The sequence below is a fragment of the Giraffa tippelskirchi genome, chromosome 5 (genome assembly GCF_054371585.1).
Source record: "Giraffa tippelskirchi isolate mGirTip1 chromosome 5, T2T-mGirTip1v1.2.pri, whole genome shotgun sequence".
NCBI lineage: Eukaryota > Metazoa > Chordata > Mammalia > Artiodactyla > Giraffidae > Giraffa > Giraffa tippelskirchi.
In genome coordinates this window covers 65,433,960-65,450,919 of record NC_137279.1, presented here as the reverse complement: position 1 = coordinate 65,450,919, position 16,960 = coordinate 65,433,960, and the positions used below count along the sequence as shown (strand labels likewise).

The 16,960-nt window shown below is 41.7% G+C and overlaps 1 protein-coding gene and 1 long non-coding RNA gene across 9 annotated transcripts in view; one reads left to right on the top strand and one right to left on the bottom strand.

Annotated features, from left to right (window-relative positions):
- The window catches only part of LOC145506221 (uncharacterized), a 527,653-nt gene that overhangs the window by 280,781 nt on the left and 229,912 nt on the right, over positions 1-16,960 (top strand). The gene's annotated exons all lie outside the window — the stretch shown is intronic.
- The window catches only part of RGS13 (regulator of G protein signaling 13), a 46,824-nt gene that overhangs the window by 6,020 nt on the left and 23,844 nt on the right, over positions 1-16,960 (bottom strand). For 2 of the 3 annotated variants that reach the window (XM_081490285.1, XM_081490284.1), the window contains exons 3-4: positions 13,768-13,836; positions 9,150-9,211 (exon numbers count right to left, since the gene is read on the bottom strand). In XM_081490285.1, the coding sequence (XP_081346411.1) occupies positions 9,150-9,211; positions 13,768-13,832 (127 nt within the window). In that variant the 5' untranslated portion in view covers positions 13,833-13,836. Of the gene's footprint in view, positions 1-9,149; positions 9,212-13,767; positions 14,231-16,960 lie in introns of those variants that run through there. The other variant, XM_081490286.1, reaches the window with a different exon arrangement.

The following is a 16,960-nucleotide window of genomic DNA, read 5'->3' as shown; positions in this document are numbered from 1 at the left end:
TATTGTATAGCAAAAGAACTTAAAGTACTATTAAGTGTTTTTTAAATACAGAATTTAACAACTTGATATATGTCCTTTTGCTCTTTCAGTCTTTTGCTCATGTTTAACTTTCTATCTAAACAGTATTCATTCATCTTCACAGACACACTCTCAAATTACCTTATTGGAATTATACAGTGAAAGCAATTTTGTATCACTCTTGCAAACACTTTCTCTTTACTTCTTTTTTTCCCGTTTACTCTTAAAACATGCTTGCTCCTTAGAAGAAAAGCTATGACCAACCTAGACAACATATTAAAAAGCAGAGGCATTACTTTGCCAACAAAGGTCCGTGTGGTCAAAGCTATGGTTTTTGTAGTAGTCATGTATGGATATGAGAGTTGGACCATAAAGAAAGCTGAGCACCAAAGAATTGATTCTTTTGAACTGTTGGACCATAAAGAAAGCTGAGTGCTGAAGAATTGATGCTTTTGAACTGTGGTGTTGGAGAAGACTCTTGAGAGTCCCTTGGACTGCAGGGAGGTCAAACCAGTCTATCCTAAAGGCAATCAGTCCTGAATATTCATTGGAAGGATTGATGCTGAAGCTGAAACTCTAATTCTTTGGCCACCTGATGGGAAGAACTGACTCACTGGTTGTCTGAGGAGGCCTTACAAATAGCTGAGAAAAGAAGAGAAGCTAAAGGCAAAGGAGAAAAGGAGAGATATACCCATTGAATGCAGAGTTCCAAAGAAAAGCAAGGAAAGATAAGAAAGCCTTCCTCAGTGACTGAACTAAACTGAACTCTTACAGGCTGCAGTGGTCCACTGCAGGGGCTGCTGTGCCATATTATATTTAGCCAAGTTGTCATTATTGAACATTTAGATTATTTACCTTTTATATATTGTAACTTATACTACAATTGAACATTTTGGGTTATAAATCTTTACATCTCTAATTATTTCCTTAGAATTGAAAGAGTAGAATTACTAGATTGATGATGTAACATTTTTGAGATTCCTGATACCTATTATAACATTTCTTTCAGAAAGGTTTCATTATTTTTCATTAGTAACAGCAGTGTTGACATGCCTACGTACTCCTTTCATTCCAATCAGATTGTTTAAAACCAGCAACTTGTAATTATTTAAATTTGTATTTTAAAATATTAATGCTTAAGCATGTTTTCTTTCTTCCAGCTCATTTCTTTTCTTTCTGTGAATTTCAAATCTTCTGTCTAGTTTTCTTTTGCATTGTTAGTGTATTCTTGAATTTCTAGATCTTTTTGTATATTAAAGACACTATCTGTTTTATTTATAGCATTATCTTCTGTTTACTTTTATATGTTACTTTTGTTTATGATTTGAGGGGAGTATTTGTAAACTCTCTAATCTTAAAAAGTCTAAGCTCATCCATCCTATCTGCTTTCAGTCTTTTCTGTACTTTTATTAGAGAAAAATCTCTAAAACAAAAATCTGGCCATGACCTGTTATTTACAGCCTTTGGCCTCTCCCATTGCTCTGATGGTAAGACCTCTCCCTCTAGGCAGTGGGTGGCTGCAGGGCCCAGGGAGTGCAGTGGTCCCCACCTCTCCAGCCTCCTCCCCTCACCCCTGAATACCGCCCTGATATGAGCCTTGGTGTTCCTGGCCAGGTAGTGTGTGACCACCATGCTGCTGTGTGTGCAGTTCTTTGTGGTGGGCTTTGTACCCTGATCTAAGACCCAGGTTTGGTATCTCAGTTTCTGAAAAAAAAATCTCTCTGAAGCCCCTGTTCCCCCAGTAGGTTAGATTAGTACTTCCTGTCATTTGACAAACAGCACATCATCCACGCTTATTTTCATTCTCATTCTATCTCCATCTGTGTCAGGGTCTATTCTGTTTGCTGGGTTACTTCTTACTCTCCCCTCACCTGCCAGCCCCTTGAGAATGAGGACTGCAGCGCCCTCACCTTTGCATGCCCTGTGCCCACCTGCTGCGTCATAGATAGTAGATAAGGAAATGTTGGTCCCCAAAAGGAAATGTTGGTCTGTCCAGGCTTTTGGATCCCTCATGCGTCTGTAGTTTAAACAGACTCTCTATAGGTTTTGAAAAGTAAAGAGACCGCCTCTAATTATTCAGCATCCAGGAAGCACCAAAGACCAGAGGCTTATAGGTGGCACTGTTGCTACTTTTGGTTTATTGAGAGGGAGATAGAAAATGTACTAACTGAACAGCGAGGTCTAGAAAAGGCCAGGTTTTGTTCAATTGTTTTCCCTGCATGAGAAGTTAAAGCAAACAAAAGTGCCAAGCAGGAAGGACTGGGCGTGGCAGCATCAGGAGTATGAGCTTGAGGAGGGCAACTTTGGCAACCACAGTGGGTAGTGAATGGAGAATAAAGGATGGTGTAGGAAGCTGCCAGCCCCCAGGGAGCAGCACAGATGCGGAGAGCTGCGGGGACGCACAGGAGGGACAATGGTGACCCTCAGTGACTTGCACTGTCCACCCTCTGCCATGATGAAGCTTCCCCAGCAGTGTAGGCCTTCACGGCGTGGAGCAGCCGCTGTGCCTCCAGCACTACGATAAGCCTGCGCTTTCCGCTTGGAGTTTCCAAGGCCGTCCGCAGTGGCTGTAACCCCTGAGAAACCGAGGGAAGCATTCAGTACATTTAAGGATGATTTTGATCAAAGTTGATGCCATCTTAATTCAGATTCAGAACACGTGCTGATCCAAAAGTGCTTAACTACGGGTCTATTCTCGTGTTTGTGGCCGAGTGAACAGGAACAGGCCAAGGAAAAATACACAACTGTGCTTTTTCACTTGAAATCATCGCTGAAAATTTTAAAATGGGCACTCAGTATCACCCTGCCATCCTGCTATCGTCCCCTAATATCATGCCCCTCCAAAATCTAAAGATTTCCTACCCTTTTAAACTGATGCTTTTGAACTGTGGTGCTGGAGAAGACTCTTGAGAGTCCCTTGGACAGCAAGGAGATCCAACCAGTCCATCCTAAAGGAAATCAGTCCTGAATATTCATTGGAAGGACTGACGCTGAAGCTGAAACTCCAATACTTTGGCCACCTGATGCAAAGAACTGACTCATTGGAAAAGACCCTGATGTTGGGAAAGATTGAAGGCAGGAGGAGGAGAAGGTGATGACAGGATGAGATGGTTGGATGACATCACCAACTCGATGGACATGAGTTTTAGCAAGCTCTGGGAGTTGGTGATGGACAGGGAAGCCTGGCATGCTGCAGTCCACGGGGTCACAAAGAGTCGGGCATGACTGAGTGACTGAACTGACCCTTTTAAAATGCCAACTCATCCTCTCCTCAGTTTGCTGCCTCAGACTTAGCTGAGAACACACGTTTAATCAGGCGGAGGTTCCCTTATCTTCCCTCCAGGAAATCAACCAAGCCCCCTCCACTGTATCTGCCTTTTCTAGCTCTCTTCCTGAGGGGAAGGATCCCAGCTCCTTTTTGGGCTGGCCAAACAATTCTCCGACCTAATTCTGCTTTCTCAGTTACCTTGTGCTTCTCCTTTGCTCTTACAATGGCGCCCCCCTCTGTTCTATGCCATCAGTTTCTTCCTCACTAACGGTTAATGTCATCTGCAAATGTGCTGCTCTATTTCCCAAGTGCAACCACTAACAACCCCCAGACTGCTTGGGTCAGGGCACCATGGATCTCCATGTTGCCACTCCCCACAGTCACCCTTCCTTCTGCCTCTTACCTGACTCCCAGGAGCCTCAGACAGTGCACACCTCCAGAAGTGCTGTCTTTGCCTCCCGTGAAGATAAGCCATCCTGGTCCCCCTTCACTCGCCTGACCCTCCTTTTCCATCTCCTTCACAAACTCCTCCTTATCTCTGGATTTGGAGATATTCGTGTGCACCTAAGCTCCTATCTGGATCTCTGCTTACCTCTCTGAACCCTCCCTCTAAGTGATCGCATAGCCCCGTGGCTTTGATTAACATCTATGTGCTAATTACTCCTAGTTTTGTCTTCCCCACTGAATTCCAGTCCTAGTTGGTTTATTGAAATAGCCTTCTAACTAGTCTCTCAGCTTCTTTTCTTCAGAAGAGAACCAGTGGGTACTGTTATTAACTTTTTAATTGGCTTGTTATATTACTGTCAAGGATAAAACATAATGATTTGATATTTTTATAGATTGTACTCTGTATAAAGTTATCATAAAATATTGGTAATATTCCCTGTGTTGTACATTGCATCCTCATATCTTATGTGTTTTATACCTAGAAGTTTGTACCTCTTAATACCTTTCCTCCCTTACCTACCCCCCACCCCCCACCAAGGGTATTTGTAAAAGTACATTAATGCTCATTACTCTTCTGCTTAAGGTTGTTCATGTGGCTTGTAAGGCCTTGTGCTCTGGTCCTACTAAATTTCTTTTTGTTGATTGAAGATGCTAACCTCACTCACATCTCAGGGCCTGTCATCTGCTTGGGTTTCTCTGACCCCAGGGCTACTGGCCACTCCTCGTCATTCGGTTCTTAGCTCAAAACTTTACACAGTCCTACAGTTTCTCTCTAAACATGTCATTGAATTTCCTTCTTACTCCTGCCTTTCTTTGTCATACAGCCTGGCTTATTTTCTTCAAAGCACTTAACTACTTTCTGGAGTTAATTTATCTATTAATTGGCTTGCCTGTTTGTCTCTCTCCTCCCTCTAGAGGGTGCACGTGAGCTGAGCACAGTGACCCTCTGGGCCACTCACTGCAGGGTCTGATGCCTGAAAGGAGCCCAGCACATGGAAGGAATGAATGACTCATCCAAGGGCATTAGCTGCAATTTAAAACTTACTTTTATTTATGTTTACTTGAACAAAAATAAACATAAATAAACCTCTATCCTCACCTTTTGAGATTTGGTCAGTAAATATGTGTATGAGCCTTCTACACTCTTTTCAAACATTTTAATCAAAATAATAATAAAAACTTGGGTTAAGCAAAGTTTCTTTTTTAATTATTTTTTAGTCTTGACCTTTCCAGTTTGTAGAGCCCTTAGGCTTTAGGTGATCATTGACCCCCTGGTCTTTTCAAATGTACATTTCTGTGTCTTTTCTAGTTCTACTGGATTTAGCCTTCAGAAATACCCACAGGATTTTCTTTCTACTTTACATTTTAGTGATGCCTCTCACTCTGATAATAGTTTGGGGTGCAATGACATATTTTAGGTCAGCCTCACTCAAGGAAAAATCTTTGATAATACTCAGCTATTTTTATGGGGCAGTGAGTAAATAGCTCAAACAAATTTTTTCCTGATCTATTCAAAAAGTTATTTGTTAAGGAGCATTTAACAGGAGGCTTCCTGTGTGCTGTTTTCTGTCTTGCATAAATCCTCTGTTCCTTATTAGCATCTGAATGCAGATGCGAGAGGAGCTGGCAAGCCGCTTCCAGGACTGAGAAGTGGATGTATTTCCTTCGTTAGCTTTTCCATACGGTGAAAAGTAACTATTTACAGCCCTCTTCCTTTCTGATATGGAAAGTGATTATTTACAACCCTGTCTCTTTGAGATGAATTCTAACCTTATGTTTCATTGGTAATTTGTAAGATTTTTGATCCTTATCTTTGCTGAGAAAGCTACCTTGTAAGACAGTATATATATACCCACACTATGTTAAATAAAACACCCTTGTTCCATCAGAGCTTGGTTCCCCGTGTCTTTCTTCATCTCTTTCTCTCTCCCTCTCTCTCTCCTTCAGGCTAGTCCTCAGGAACGAGGAGGCACTCCATGCTTACTTACTTGCCCAGGCTTTCAAGACCTCTACGAGAGGGCACCCTGAGCCTACGTAAGCGGAGCAAACTCTTTGTCCTAGAATTTTATTGGTCTTCTTCATAATCCAGAGACTATCAGCCTCTTTCTTTCTTTCTTTTACTTTCTTATCATCGACTCCGTACCACCAGGTTCCAGTCCATGAAAGGACCCCCAATATTATTACTACTTTTATGCCATTTGAAAATAATTTACTTTTTTTCATTAAATCATTGATGTTTGGAAACTTGAAGGACTTTCTGTCATCTTTTGAAGGGTGCTTTCTATTTAATTCATTGTGGAGATTTTTTAGTGAGACCAGTTTTCATAGCAAATCCTGAGGAGTCCTACACCTTCATTGAAAGAAGCACTCATTAGTCTTTACTTCTTCTTAAACTGTTCCCTGTCTTTAACATACTTAGAGTCAGAATTCTTTATCAAATTATAAAAATTTGAGTCATTTAAGTCTTAGCGCAAAATTTTCCCCTTGTGAGAAACTTTGCCCTGTGGATTTCTGAACTACATGTTGTTCGAAACTGTCTTTTAATCTGTATGGAGGCATCTACACTTCTTAGCTAGAGGAAGTATTTTACTCCTGTCCTTGGTTAATGTAAACATACTGTATTCTTTGGCACATTTAATGTTTATATTATTAGTTTTATCCTTCTGATTGCATGTCTTAGAAAATGACTTGTTTTATCAACTTTTAATTGTGTGACTGTTGAATTTGTACATGAATTTCACAGTAATTTAACTCCTGGTATGATTCCTGCCCTGTTTTGGTGATTTCTATAAAGAGCAGTATGCTGTCTCCCTGTGCTCGTCTTTTCTTTAGACTTAGCCTCATGATGCTAGATCTCGAAATTGCTAAGTCTAGCCAAGATCCCACTTGAAATTTTTTTTCCAAGTAATTAACTTCATTTACTTTGTTTATAAGGCTGAAAAGACTGGCACAGAAACTCTTACATAATATGGTTTGGTGTTTTGATCTTTTCTTAGTAGCATTTGCCTCCTATTTATTCATTAAACATTTATTGCATGCCCATTAGGTACAAAGCACGATTTCAGCCTCTGGGAGGAAAGATGAAAGGTGAATGAGAAGTGATCTGTGCTCGTAGGAATTTATAATCTAGTGAGAAAGGGGATACGGAGAAAAACCCAATACACAAAATAGCTATAATTAGAAGCAAAGTAAATAATGATATTAACTAATAGAAGAGAGAGAAAAAAACATTTCCAAGAGTTTTCCAAGAGGAGAAAGTGGCAGTTGAACATTACCTTTAAGGATGGGCAGAGTAGATAAAGGAGCCAGAGAAGATTTAGTGCAGAGCTGGACCAGGGAGTCATGGATGTAGAAGGTGGAGTAGTCATCACACAGGCAGAAGAGTATGTATGTGAAGGGACAGAGCAGGAGGTACGTGTTAGCAAGAGCACTGGGGTAAGGTACAGAACTGAAAACCAAGTTGGAGATTTTGGACTTCTGAGTAGGCAGCAGAGAAAAAGGAATGATATTCAAAACAAGCCCTTTATTACTAAGAGAAATAACTCTCAATCACTGTGTGCCTCATCTGTATCAGGCATTGAGCGAGGGGGTGTATATCTAACCTGTGCACCAATGCTTAAGGGAGAGATGACATCAGACCATTCTACAGATGAAGAATGGTAAACTCCAGGAGGGAAATTAATCTGGCAATGCTGCACAATGTGGATTGATGGTGATTGGGACTGAACTCCAAATTATTAACAGAGGATTAGTCAGTGTAGTCAACTGAACTTACACCTTTGTCTCTTCCTCCTATACCAGTGTCCTAAAATTGACCAGAAAGATTATCTTAAAATCGGCAATCATGCTAGCAAATTGGATCACAGACTATGAGGTCCCCCTGAAAAGTGAGAGGCGAGGGCGATGGCATCAGAGAAAGAAGGTGCGGGCTTCCCTGCTCACCAGGAAGGGCTGCTGCATCAGGTGGGCTCACATGGTGACGGAGCCTGGGCCCGTGGTCCCAGCCCTGCGGGGCCCTGACGTGAGAGCTGGGGCAGCCGGCTGAGGGTCCAGAAGGCGGGGCTGGGCCTCCGCGCCTGCGCCCTGGCCCTGGAGGCCAGGCCGCAATAGCCGTCTCTGGACCAGGTGGGGCCCTGCAGTCAGAAGAGCATGGCGAGCCCCTGGGGACAGGAAGTACCCTGCCCAGAATAACTGCAGCACGCCAGGCTCCTCTGTCCATGAGATTTCCCTGGCAAGAATACTGGAGTGGGTTTGCATTTCCTACCCCAAGGGATCAGCCCGACTCAGGGATTGAACCCGGGTCTCTTGTGTCTCCTGCATTGGTGGCAGGCAGGTTCTTTACCACTAGCACCACCTGGGAAGCCCAAATTGGAAGCACAGCCAACTCCACTTCCACAGTCAATAGGTGTGAACAGATTCAACGGTCACAAAGAGGCTAATAGGGACTCTCAGGTAAAAAGAGATATAAATCATTAGCAGACATTTGAGGGGAACAAATGGCATTTTGAAAAAATTGCCAAGTTCTGCAAACAAAGGAATTTTCTTTGAGTTTCCCCTAATTGTTCTTTGTACCTGTCTTCCTTTATCATTTCCTGTGTGTGTGTGTGATCAGTCACTCAGTTGTGTCGGACTCTTTGCAACCCCATGGACTGTAGCCCACCAGGCTGCCCTGTCTATGGAATTTTCCAGGGAGGAATACTGGAGTGGGTTGCCATTTCCTTCTCCAGGGGACCTTCCCGACCCAGGGATCAAATCCACATCTCCTGCATTGGCAGGTAGATTCTATACTACTGCACCATCTAACAAGCCCCTTGTCATTCCCTACAGCCTCCCAACTTCCCAACCAAACACAGTTGACTGCTCCTTCACTTTCCTGTGTTGAGCCTCTGACTTTATCTTCCTCACATGCACTGTTATCATCTTCCATTTATACCATCTGAATGCTGACACATATAACAAAATATGGACTCATATAAAGTCCCACTTTAGTCAGGCACTGATAAAGTTAGAAGCAAACTTTGAGGAGTTTTAGAACATCAAAACTCAAATTTATTCTACTTCTCAGGACACTGAGAACAGCAAATTGTCAGTTTTTTTTTCTTTTTAATTATAACTTTAGAAAGCTGCGGTAAGGCAGTATATTTTGGTATGTGTTACTATTTAAGCATATTTCCATGGGATTTTACACATATACTTGTGAAGAATAAACATTCACAGTGACTACTCTTGCTTTAATTAACGCCAAAGAAAATAATAGTGGTTGACACGACAAACTATTTTCAGGTTTCTTGTTTTAACTGGCAGTTGCCATTTAGAAGAGTGTGAGAAGAGCAGCACATGTACATCGTCAAGTGCCTCCTTTCCTCCAAGCATAAAACTGACTTTTATTAACAAATGACATACACATGATACTCACATTTTGTAGCCATCAATGTTTCAAAAGACTGGGCCCACTGTAAAACCTCTTCCAGAGTAAGGCTTTGAAAAGAAACAAAAGGTTCTCATTGCACTAAAATATTCTCAAGCATTTTTTCTGTAAGTAGAAATACGCTATCTTGAAAATAACGTCACAGTATAGTTGTACTATCTTTTTGTATAATTTTGGATGGAAATTTGTTTCCCTGCGATCTTTTACGTTTTATTTTTACTAAGTGGTTAGAATGATAAAAATATAAAAGTAGAATAAACTTGAAAATCTGGTAAGATGTTTTAAGATGAATTTTAATAAGATAAAGAATCAGTGTTCTACAATCTATAGTCTCTGTACCCCAAATTGCCATTGTTAATGTTTTGATGTATTTCTTTTTAGTATTTTGGTTGTAGGCATGTTTGCGTGCTTTTAACCAAGAAGTAATCATTCTGAGCATGTGTGTATGTGTGTTTGTGTGTGTGTGTGCATGTTTTATGTGTGTGTGGGTGTATATATACATGTACACATATATATATATATATACACACACACCCTTTTAATCAGCCTTTTCTGTCTTCACAATTGTCTTAATAACCATTTATAGTGTTATAATTTATAACTGTAAATTTATAATCACTGATAGTCACTATCATTTGCAGTGACCATGCAGTAATCTACAAGGGGGCATTCCATAGTGTATGTAATTATTCTCAATGAGTGTTTTGATAATTTCTAATTTTTTACCAATAAAACCAAATATGCCCCAGCTGTCATTGAGGCTTGCTGTGCCCGCGGGTAAGGTAATTCCTTGTGAGATTAACATGAGTAGAACCAATGCTTTAAAAAGGATTGTAGGTCTTGTGCTGCTGCCACCAGCCATATGTTTGCCCACATGTTTACTAGAATCTTAGAGTTTATCCACAAAACCTATTGGCCTGCATTCATGTGATAAGGTTAGTAGCTCTGTATTTACTATGTATAAATATTTCTTGGTCAGTTATTTGATTTTTTTTTATATATTGAGGGTTTTAGTTTTTATTACTCTGAATGATATGTCAAGTTACATTTGATCCAAACAGTATGAGAAAAGCTATTTATGGTTTTGAAAATATCCGTGGAAGATATGGGCTTCAAGACTTCATTTCTGTTCATTTTAGTGGGCTTTTTGAGGTGAACTGGTAAGTGACTGTTCTTACATGTGAATCATTTTATTTTCCCCCTTTAAAATACTCAATGCATTCATTGCCATTCAGTTTATGATACATTCTTAATTGTCCTCATTTTAGTGACTGCACCTAATCAAAGGCCACTACAGATACCAGCAAGCATTCCCATTGGCTGTTACCTGGTAGAGGCAGCTCAGTACTCGTGTTGAGGGGACAGCCATCAGCATTAGCAGGTACTTAACACAATGAAGGCAGATTAAAGAGGCTAAAAAAGTAATCTGGGACATGGAAAATGCTGAGAGTCCTAAAATGGTCCAATATCCTTTGTTTTCTGAGCCTTCAGATGACGCTTGCTAGTTCTAGATGGACTGTTTGCATCATTGCTGAGGCTTAACAGTACACTGCCATGGAGATCGCTTTCAATAAACATTTCCATGAAATGATGTCTGACTCATTGTTCTCTTCTCTTATTAGAACTCTAAAAACAGAAGCTTAAAATAACCTTCTCAATCCAGTGAGATGAAAAGCATTTGGCAAGGTGTAAAGCAGACCTAATCATCATGTAGGAAAGACGAAGACCTACATGATGGGAGGAGATGCCGTTGCTGTCTTGGGTTAGCCAGAGTTTGGTGTTGGTGATTGTTAGCAAGGGAATTCCTGTGCCTCCAAGGGGCATGACATTTATGGAGATACATCATGATTAGGGTGATTATGGTTAGGGATAAAGTTGTGAAGCTAAATTTGGTTTTGGTTTAATCCCAGTTTTGCTTGTGGTTTTTCCTATTTCATGCTCTCCCACGGCTACCATTTTCCCTTATCAGTTCAGTTTAGTCGCTCAGTCGTGTCCGACTCTTTGCAACCCCATGAATCGCAGCTCACCAGGCCTCCCTGTCCATCACCAACTCCCGGAGTTTACCCCAACTCATGTCCATCGAGTCAGTGATGCCATCCAACCATCTCATCCTCTGTCATCCCCTTCTCCTCCTGCTCCCAATCCTTCCCAGCATTAGGGTCTTTTCCAATGAGTCAACTCTTCGCATGAGGTGGCCAAAGTATTGGAGTTTCAGCTTCAACATCAGTCCTTCCAGTGGGCACCCAGGACTGATCTCCTTTAGGATGGACTGGTTGGATCTCCTTGCAGTCCAAGGGACTCTCAAGAGTCTTCTCCAACACCAAAGTTCAAAAGCATCAATTCTTCAGCACTCAGCTTTCTTCACCGTCCAGCTCTCACATCCATACATGACCACTGGAAAAACCATAGCCTTGACTAGACGGACCTTTGTTGGCAAAGTAATGTCTCTGCTTTTAAATGTGCTATCTAGGTTGGTCATAACCTTCCTTCCAAGGAGTAAGCATCTTTTAATTTCATGGCTGCAATCACCATCAGCAGTGATTTTGGAGCCCCCAAAAATAAAGTCTGACACTGTTTCCACTGTTTCCCCATCTATTTCCCATGAAGTGATGGGACCAGATGCCATGATCTTAGTTTTCTGAACATTGAGCTTTAAGCCAACTTTTTCACTCTCCTCTTTCACTTTCATCAAGAGGCTCTTTAGTTCTTCTTCACTTTCTGCCATAAGGGTGGTGTCATCTGCATATCTGAGTTTATTGATATTTCTCCCAGCAATCTTGATTCCAGCTTGTGTTTCTTCCAGCCCAGCATTTCTCATGATGTATTCTGCATATAAGTTAAATAAGCAGGGTGACAATATACAGCCTTGATGTACTCCTTTTCCTATTTGGAACCAGTCTGTGGTTCCATGTCCAGTTCTAACTGTTGCTTCCTGACCTGCATACAAGTTTCTCAAGAGACAGGTCAGATGGTCTGGTATTCCCATCTCTTTCAGAATTTTCCACAGTTTATTGTGATCCACACAGTCAAAGGCTTTGGCATAGTCAATAAAGCAGAAATAGATGTTTTTCTGGAACTCTCTTGCTTTTTCGATGATCCAGAGGATGTTGGCAATTTGATCTCTGGTTCTTCTGCCTTTTCCCTTAATCAGAGTAATCCTAATCAGATTTGTTCCCTCATCTACCGAATTCTTTGATAACATGCTCCATTTCTGTGCTCCCTCCTTCTTCTATGTATAGAGAGAGAGTAGGTACCAAACAGATACAGGAACATCTGAGCTGTTGCAACATTGTGCAGAGAGGAAAGAGGAGTGTTTGGAGTCTGACACAGTCCTTGGTTCTAATTCCTATGCTGGACTCAATAGCTATTCAGTTCAGTTCAGTTCAATTCAGTCGCTCAGTCATGTCTGACTCTTTGCGACCCCATGAATCACAGCATGCCAGGCCTCCCTGTCCATCACCAACTCCCGGAGTTTACCCAAGCTCATGTTCATCGAGTCGGTGATGGCATCCAGCCAATAGCTCTTAGTCTAAATTAAAATTTACAAGCTTCAGTTTTATTATCTACAAAGTTATCATGAAAATTAAGTTGGGTCAAGAATGTAAAGCGTTTATCATGTGACCATTATCTCCTGGTTTGTGAGGAACATGAATTCTCTTTCCTTGGCCTTCACCTTCCCTGATGGTGGGTCTCCAAGGCAGGTAGAAGGAAGCCAAGCATTGATGGTGATGCTCTATGAAAATTATCAGCAGAAGCAAAGGAAGCTGTCCCCAAACCAGCCGTCTCCTCTTTCTTCTCACACAGGTCTGTGCAGTTCAGCAGCGTCAGCTGGTCAGTTGAAATGCTGAGCTTTGGGTCTTCCCACTTCTCCCACCCACCATCAGAGGCTCTCCATTCCCCATAATGTGGTAGTTGGTCAGCATCTTTGGATACTTGGGCACTTCAGGGTGGGAGCCTGTACTCCAGGATCTCCAGTGGTAACGGGGATGGGGACCTGGTGCACAACTGATTCTCCATGCAGATGGTCGGGCTCCCTGGCTAACCTCACAGGGATCCTCCACCTGGGAGTTCTTTGAGGTGAGTAAACCCACTTAAATGGTTTGTTACCCTCCTCAGGCATTACACTTTAGTGTAGCCACTGCCCCATCCAAACAGCTGCGTTTTGAGTTATGACAAAATGTAGAAGAGACCTGGACATTTGATGAGCATTTGGTTATCCCTCCAGTCTCACCTTTTCCAACCAGGGATGAAGGTCTGGCACTTGGTAGATAGAGGACTTGAACTACGTAAATATTTTGGATCAAAGAATCTCATCTTAACATGTAAAGTTTTAGCTACATAGGACTTTAAAAAAAAATCTAAGAATATTTGTTCATAATAGACTCTCTAAAAACATTAACTTGCTGACTTCTCAAGTGTAAACCATGAATAATGAAAATGGAACTTTAGTGTAATACATGATTACCCTTCTGGTGGAATTACTCATGTGTAAATGCAAATTTTACTTTCTGAGCAAAATGTATTGACAGAAGTTGAATAAACATACACCTACTTATCATGTGAAAAATATGCATTAAAATGGTAATAGAATTTACATGTGACTTACTTTGAAGGGGGTCTCTTAGATTCATCTCTGCACATCTTACAAATCCAACAATTCCGCCTGCTCATTTTTCTAGAGAAATGCAGCATTTACTTAGTATAATTTAGTCATTTAAAATTACTATATGTTAGAGTCTATTTCTAGAGAACACACAAAGTTTAATCATAAAAAATAAGGGTGGGCTCTTGAAGTTAATGGAACACAACTACTCTGGGAATGAGAAGGAGGGACGAGAACAAAATGACTCATAAATATGTCATAAATATTTTTGAAAATACAGGAATATAGGCACTTTGAGTTGTGACTTTAGAACCCATCTGGCCCACCTGTTCTCTAATAACATCTTTTGAAAAAATACAGCTCTTCCAAAAAAATCTTTCCATGTAGGGCCTCGCAACAATGAATTCACCAACTCCCAAGTCTTCTCATGTTAAGTAATTCATTTTTATAGGAAGATCTCTCAATATATGGAACAAGAGCTGGCCTCTTTGTATTTAACCAAATAGAACATTGTAAATAGCCAAGTAAAAAGTGAGATTTTTTAAGGGCAAATTCTGAGTGGAGTGTTGCTTACCTGACTTTCCCCACTCCGTTCAGTGTAACTTTGACTTTAAAATTCAGGTAGAGTTTAGTCAGCCCAGGCTTTATCTGACAATGTATTGCATAGAAAGTTTTTAATTCTGGATTTTGAGAAAAAACTCAAATGCTTGTTAAAAATAATTAAATCTACACTTTATAATGAGGGCTGGACATTTTTTGCTAAATATATATTCACACTTAACTACAATGAGTTATTAAGGTTAAACAGTTTTATATCGGTCTTTATTGACTCGTGGGAAGCCTCTGTTGAACGCTTGTTAAGTGCCAAGTTCTGGCTGCCAGGGGTCTACATAGATCCTGTCTTTCCTCTTCCCTTCCTCACTCACAGGCAGTGAAAATTCATGTCGTGGGGACTCTGTGACAGAAAGTACAGGGGTCCATGAGTACACATGGGAGCAGAACCTAACCAGACCTGGAGGTGGTGAGAGAAGGCATTGAGGTGAAGTGGTAGCTGGGCTGGAACCTCGGGGATGAGCAGGAACTGCTGAGTGAAGGAGAGATGCAGTTTGGGTCCAGGTCAGGAGGCAGTGGGTCAAATCCTCGCTGAGGAAATGAAAGGATGTGGTCACTGTGTGAGTCCACAGAGCGGCAGGGAAAGAGCTCGAAGAGGTTTTGAAGTGTTCACTGCAGCAGGAATGTGGTAGGAGATGAAGTTATTAGGGAGGGAGAAGCCAAGCACCATAGGCCTTCCATACCATCAGTTTCATAGTAAGAAGCTGGAAATCAGTGAAAGTTTTAAAATATGGAATAGGTGTGTTAACCTCTGAGATTGGTTTTGTGGATAAATGGATTGTAGGCTGGCCAGGGTGGAACTGGGGAGACCAGTTAGGAGGTGACTGCAGGAGTCCAGGGAAGGGATGGTACAGGCTTAGATGAGGAAGGTGGCATCAGAAATAGTGGGAGGGGATAGATTTCAGGTGTTTGGGAGGAGAAATGACCATAACTTGTTGATGTATTGGCTCTTCCTAGTGGGAGGAAGAAAGGAAACAAGTTCAGGTAAAAGAGATTCAACCTCAAGGTAAACATGGGCAGTTTTCATAAAACACATAGGAGAAGCCAGAAGAAAAGGTGAGATGGTCCAGGAGACAGTGTAACCTAGGGAAAGCAGGTGGCTCCAGACAGATGAATGAACACATATATTTCAGAAGGAGACTGAAAAAGAAGGGCTTGCAGGAGGAAAATCAGATTCATAAAGTCACAGAAACCAAGGAATGAACTATCAGAAGGGGATAAATGGCTAACTCTTAGAACCTGGGTAGAGATTCAAAGAGCAAAGGACTGAAACTATCCATCAGAAGCAAGAAGGTCCTCTATAACCCCAGTGAGAGTGGTTTCAGTGGAGTGGCAAGGGCAGGAAGAAGGAAGAAAATAAGAGCAAGTGGAGACCTGGACACACACTGGGCTGCTTATACAAGCTATTTGCACTTTCTTTCCCTCCTTCCTTCCTTCTTTCCCTCCCTCCTTCTCTCCTTCCTTTCTTCCTTCTGAGAGCTGTAGATAGAAAGGCATACTGGAGATGGAGAGGCAGGGTTGTGCTGTGTGGCCATCCTGACCCGCACATCTCTGGGGACATCATTCACGAAATCAACACTGAGTGGTTCAGCCTGAGGCTGGCCGTGGTAACCATGGGCAGAAGATGAAGACATAGGAGAAAGAGAGAAAATCAGTAGAATTTCAGGTTTCTGAAAAAGGAGGAGGAGGAGGGATTCGGAATGTGGGAGCTTGGACTTTGAGACTTCTTGGTGGAAGCATAGGAGGAAGTTACTCTCTCCTTGTAACTGGGAGGGGTGGGGAAAGCAGGAGCAAATCTAAGTATATTCGCAGGTCTAGGGACGAGAACTTATGGGGGCTGTGGTCTGATGGACTTCACTTTCTGTATGAGTCTCTGCTGTCAGGGGGACCAGGGGACAGATTGTTAAATATCTCTGTAGGATGGAACAAAATTAGGACTCTTGAGTGCAAATATAGATACACACAAATTAAAGCAAAAGGGAGAGTTTACTATAGGGATGTGTTTGCTCATGCGGGTAGATTCTGCTAGGCTCTACTCTGTTGGTAGGGATAACTCATTGAGGACTTTAAGTAATAGTGTGATGGAAATAAGTGTTTTTCTAGAAGAACAAATCTGACTGAAGATAATTAACACCGAAATAATGGAGACTGAGAAAACCATTACAGTGACTGGCTGTACTTAACTGATCCTGTGTGTAATCAGACAGACCCTGAACTATGTTAATGTTGTCCAGGTTTCAAGATTCTTCATCTCTGTGATGGCCTCTAAGACACAGATTCCCTGATGACTCTCTGCCTCTCTTGTAAGTGGGAGGATGGTGGAGGACTTCTTTCCTTTGTGTGCCTTTCCTGTCAGTGTTGCTGGTCGTCTCTGCCTTCCACTGGCCTGGACTTAGGCTCCCAGCTCTACTTTATCCATAGTTTTTATACCTCATTGTCACCTTGCTTGATCTACTGGATCTACATGCACACACTGGTGATCTGTGTAAAGTTCATGTCTGTTGATAAGTCATCCTTATTTCTTTTAAAAGTTCGATGGACCTGTTTGACAAAAGCAGAGTAGTTCTAGTGTGCAACACCCACG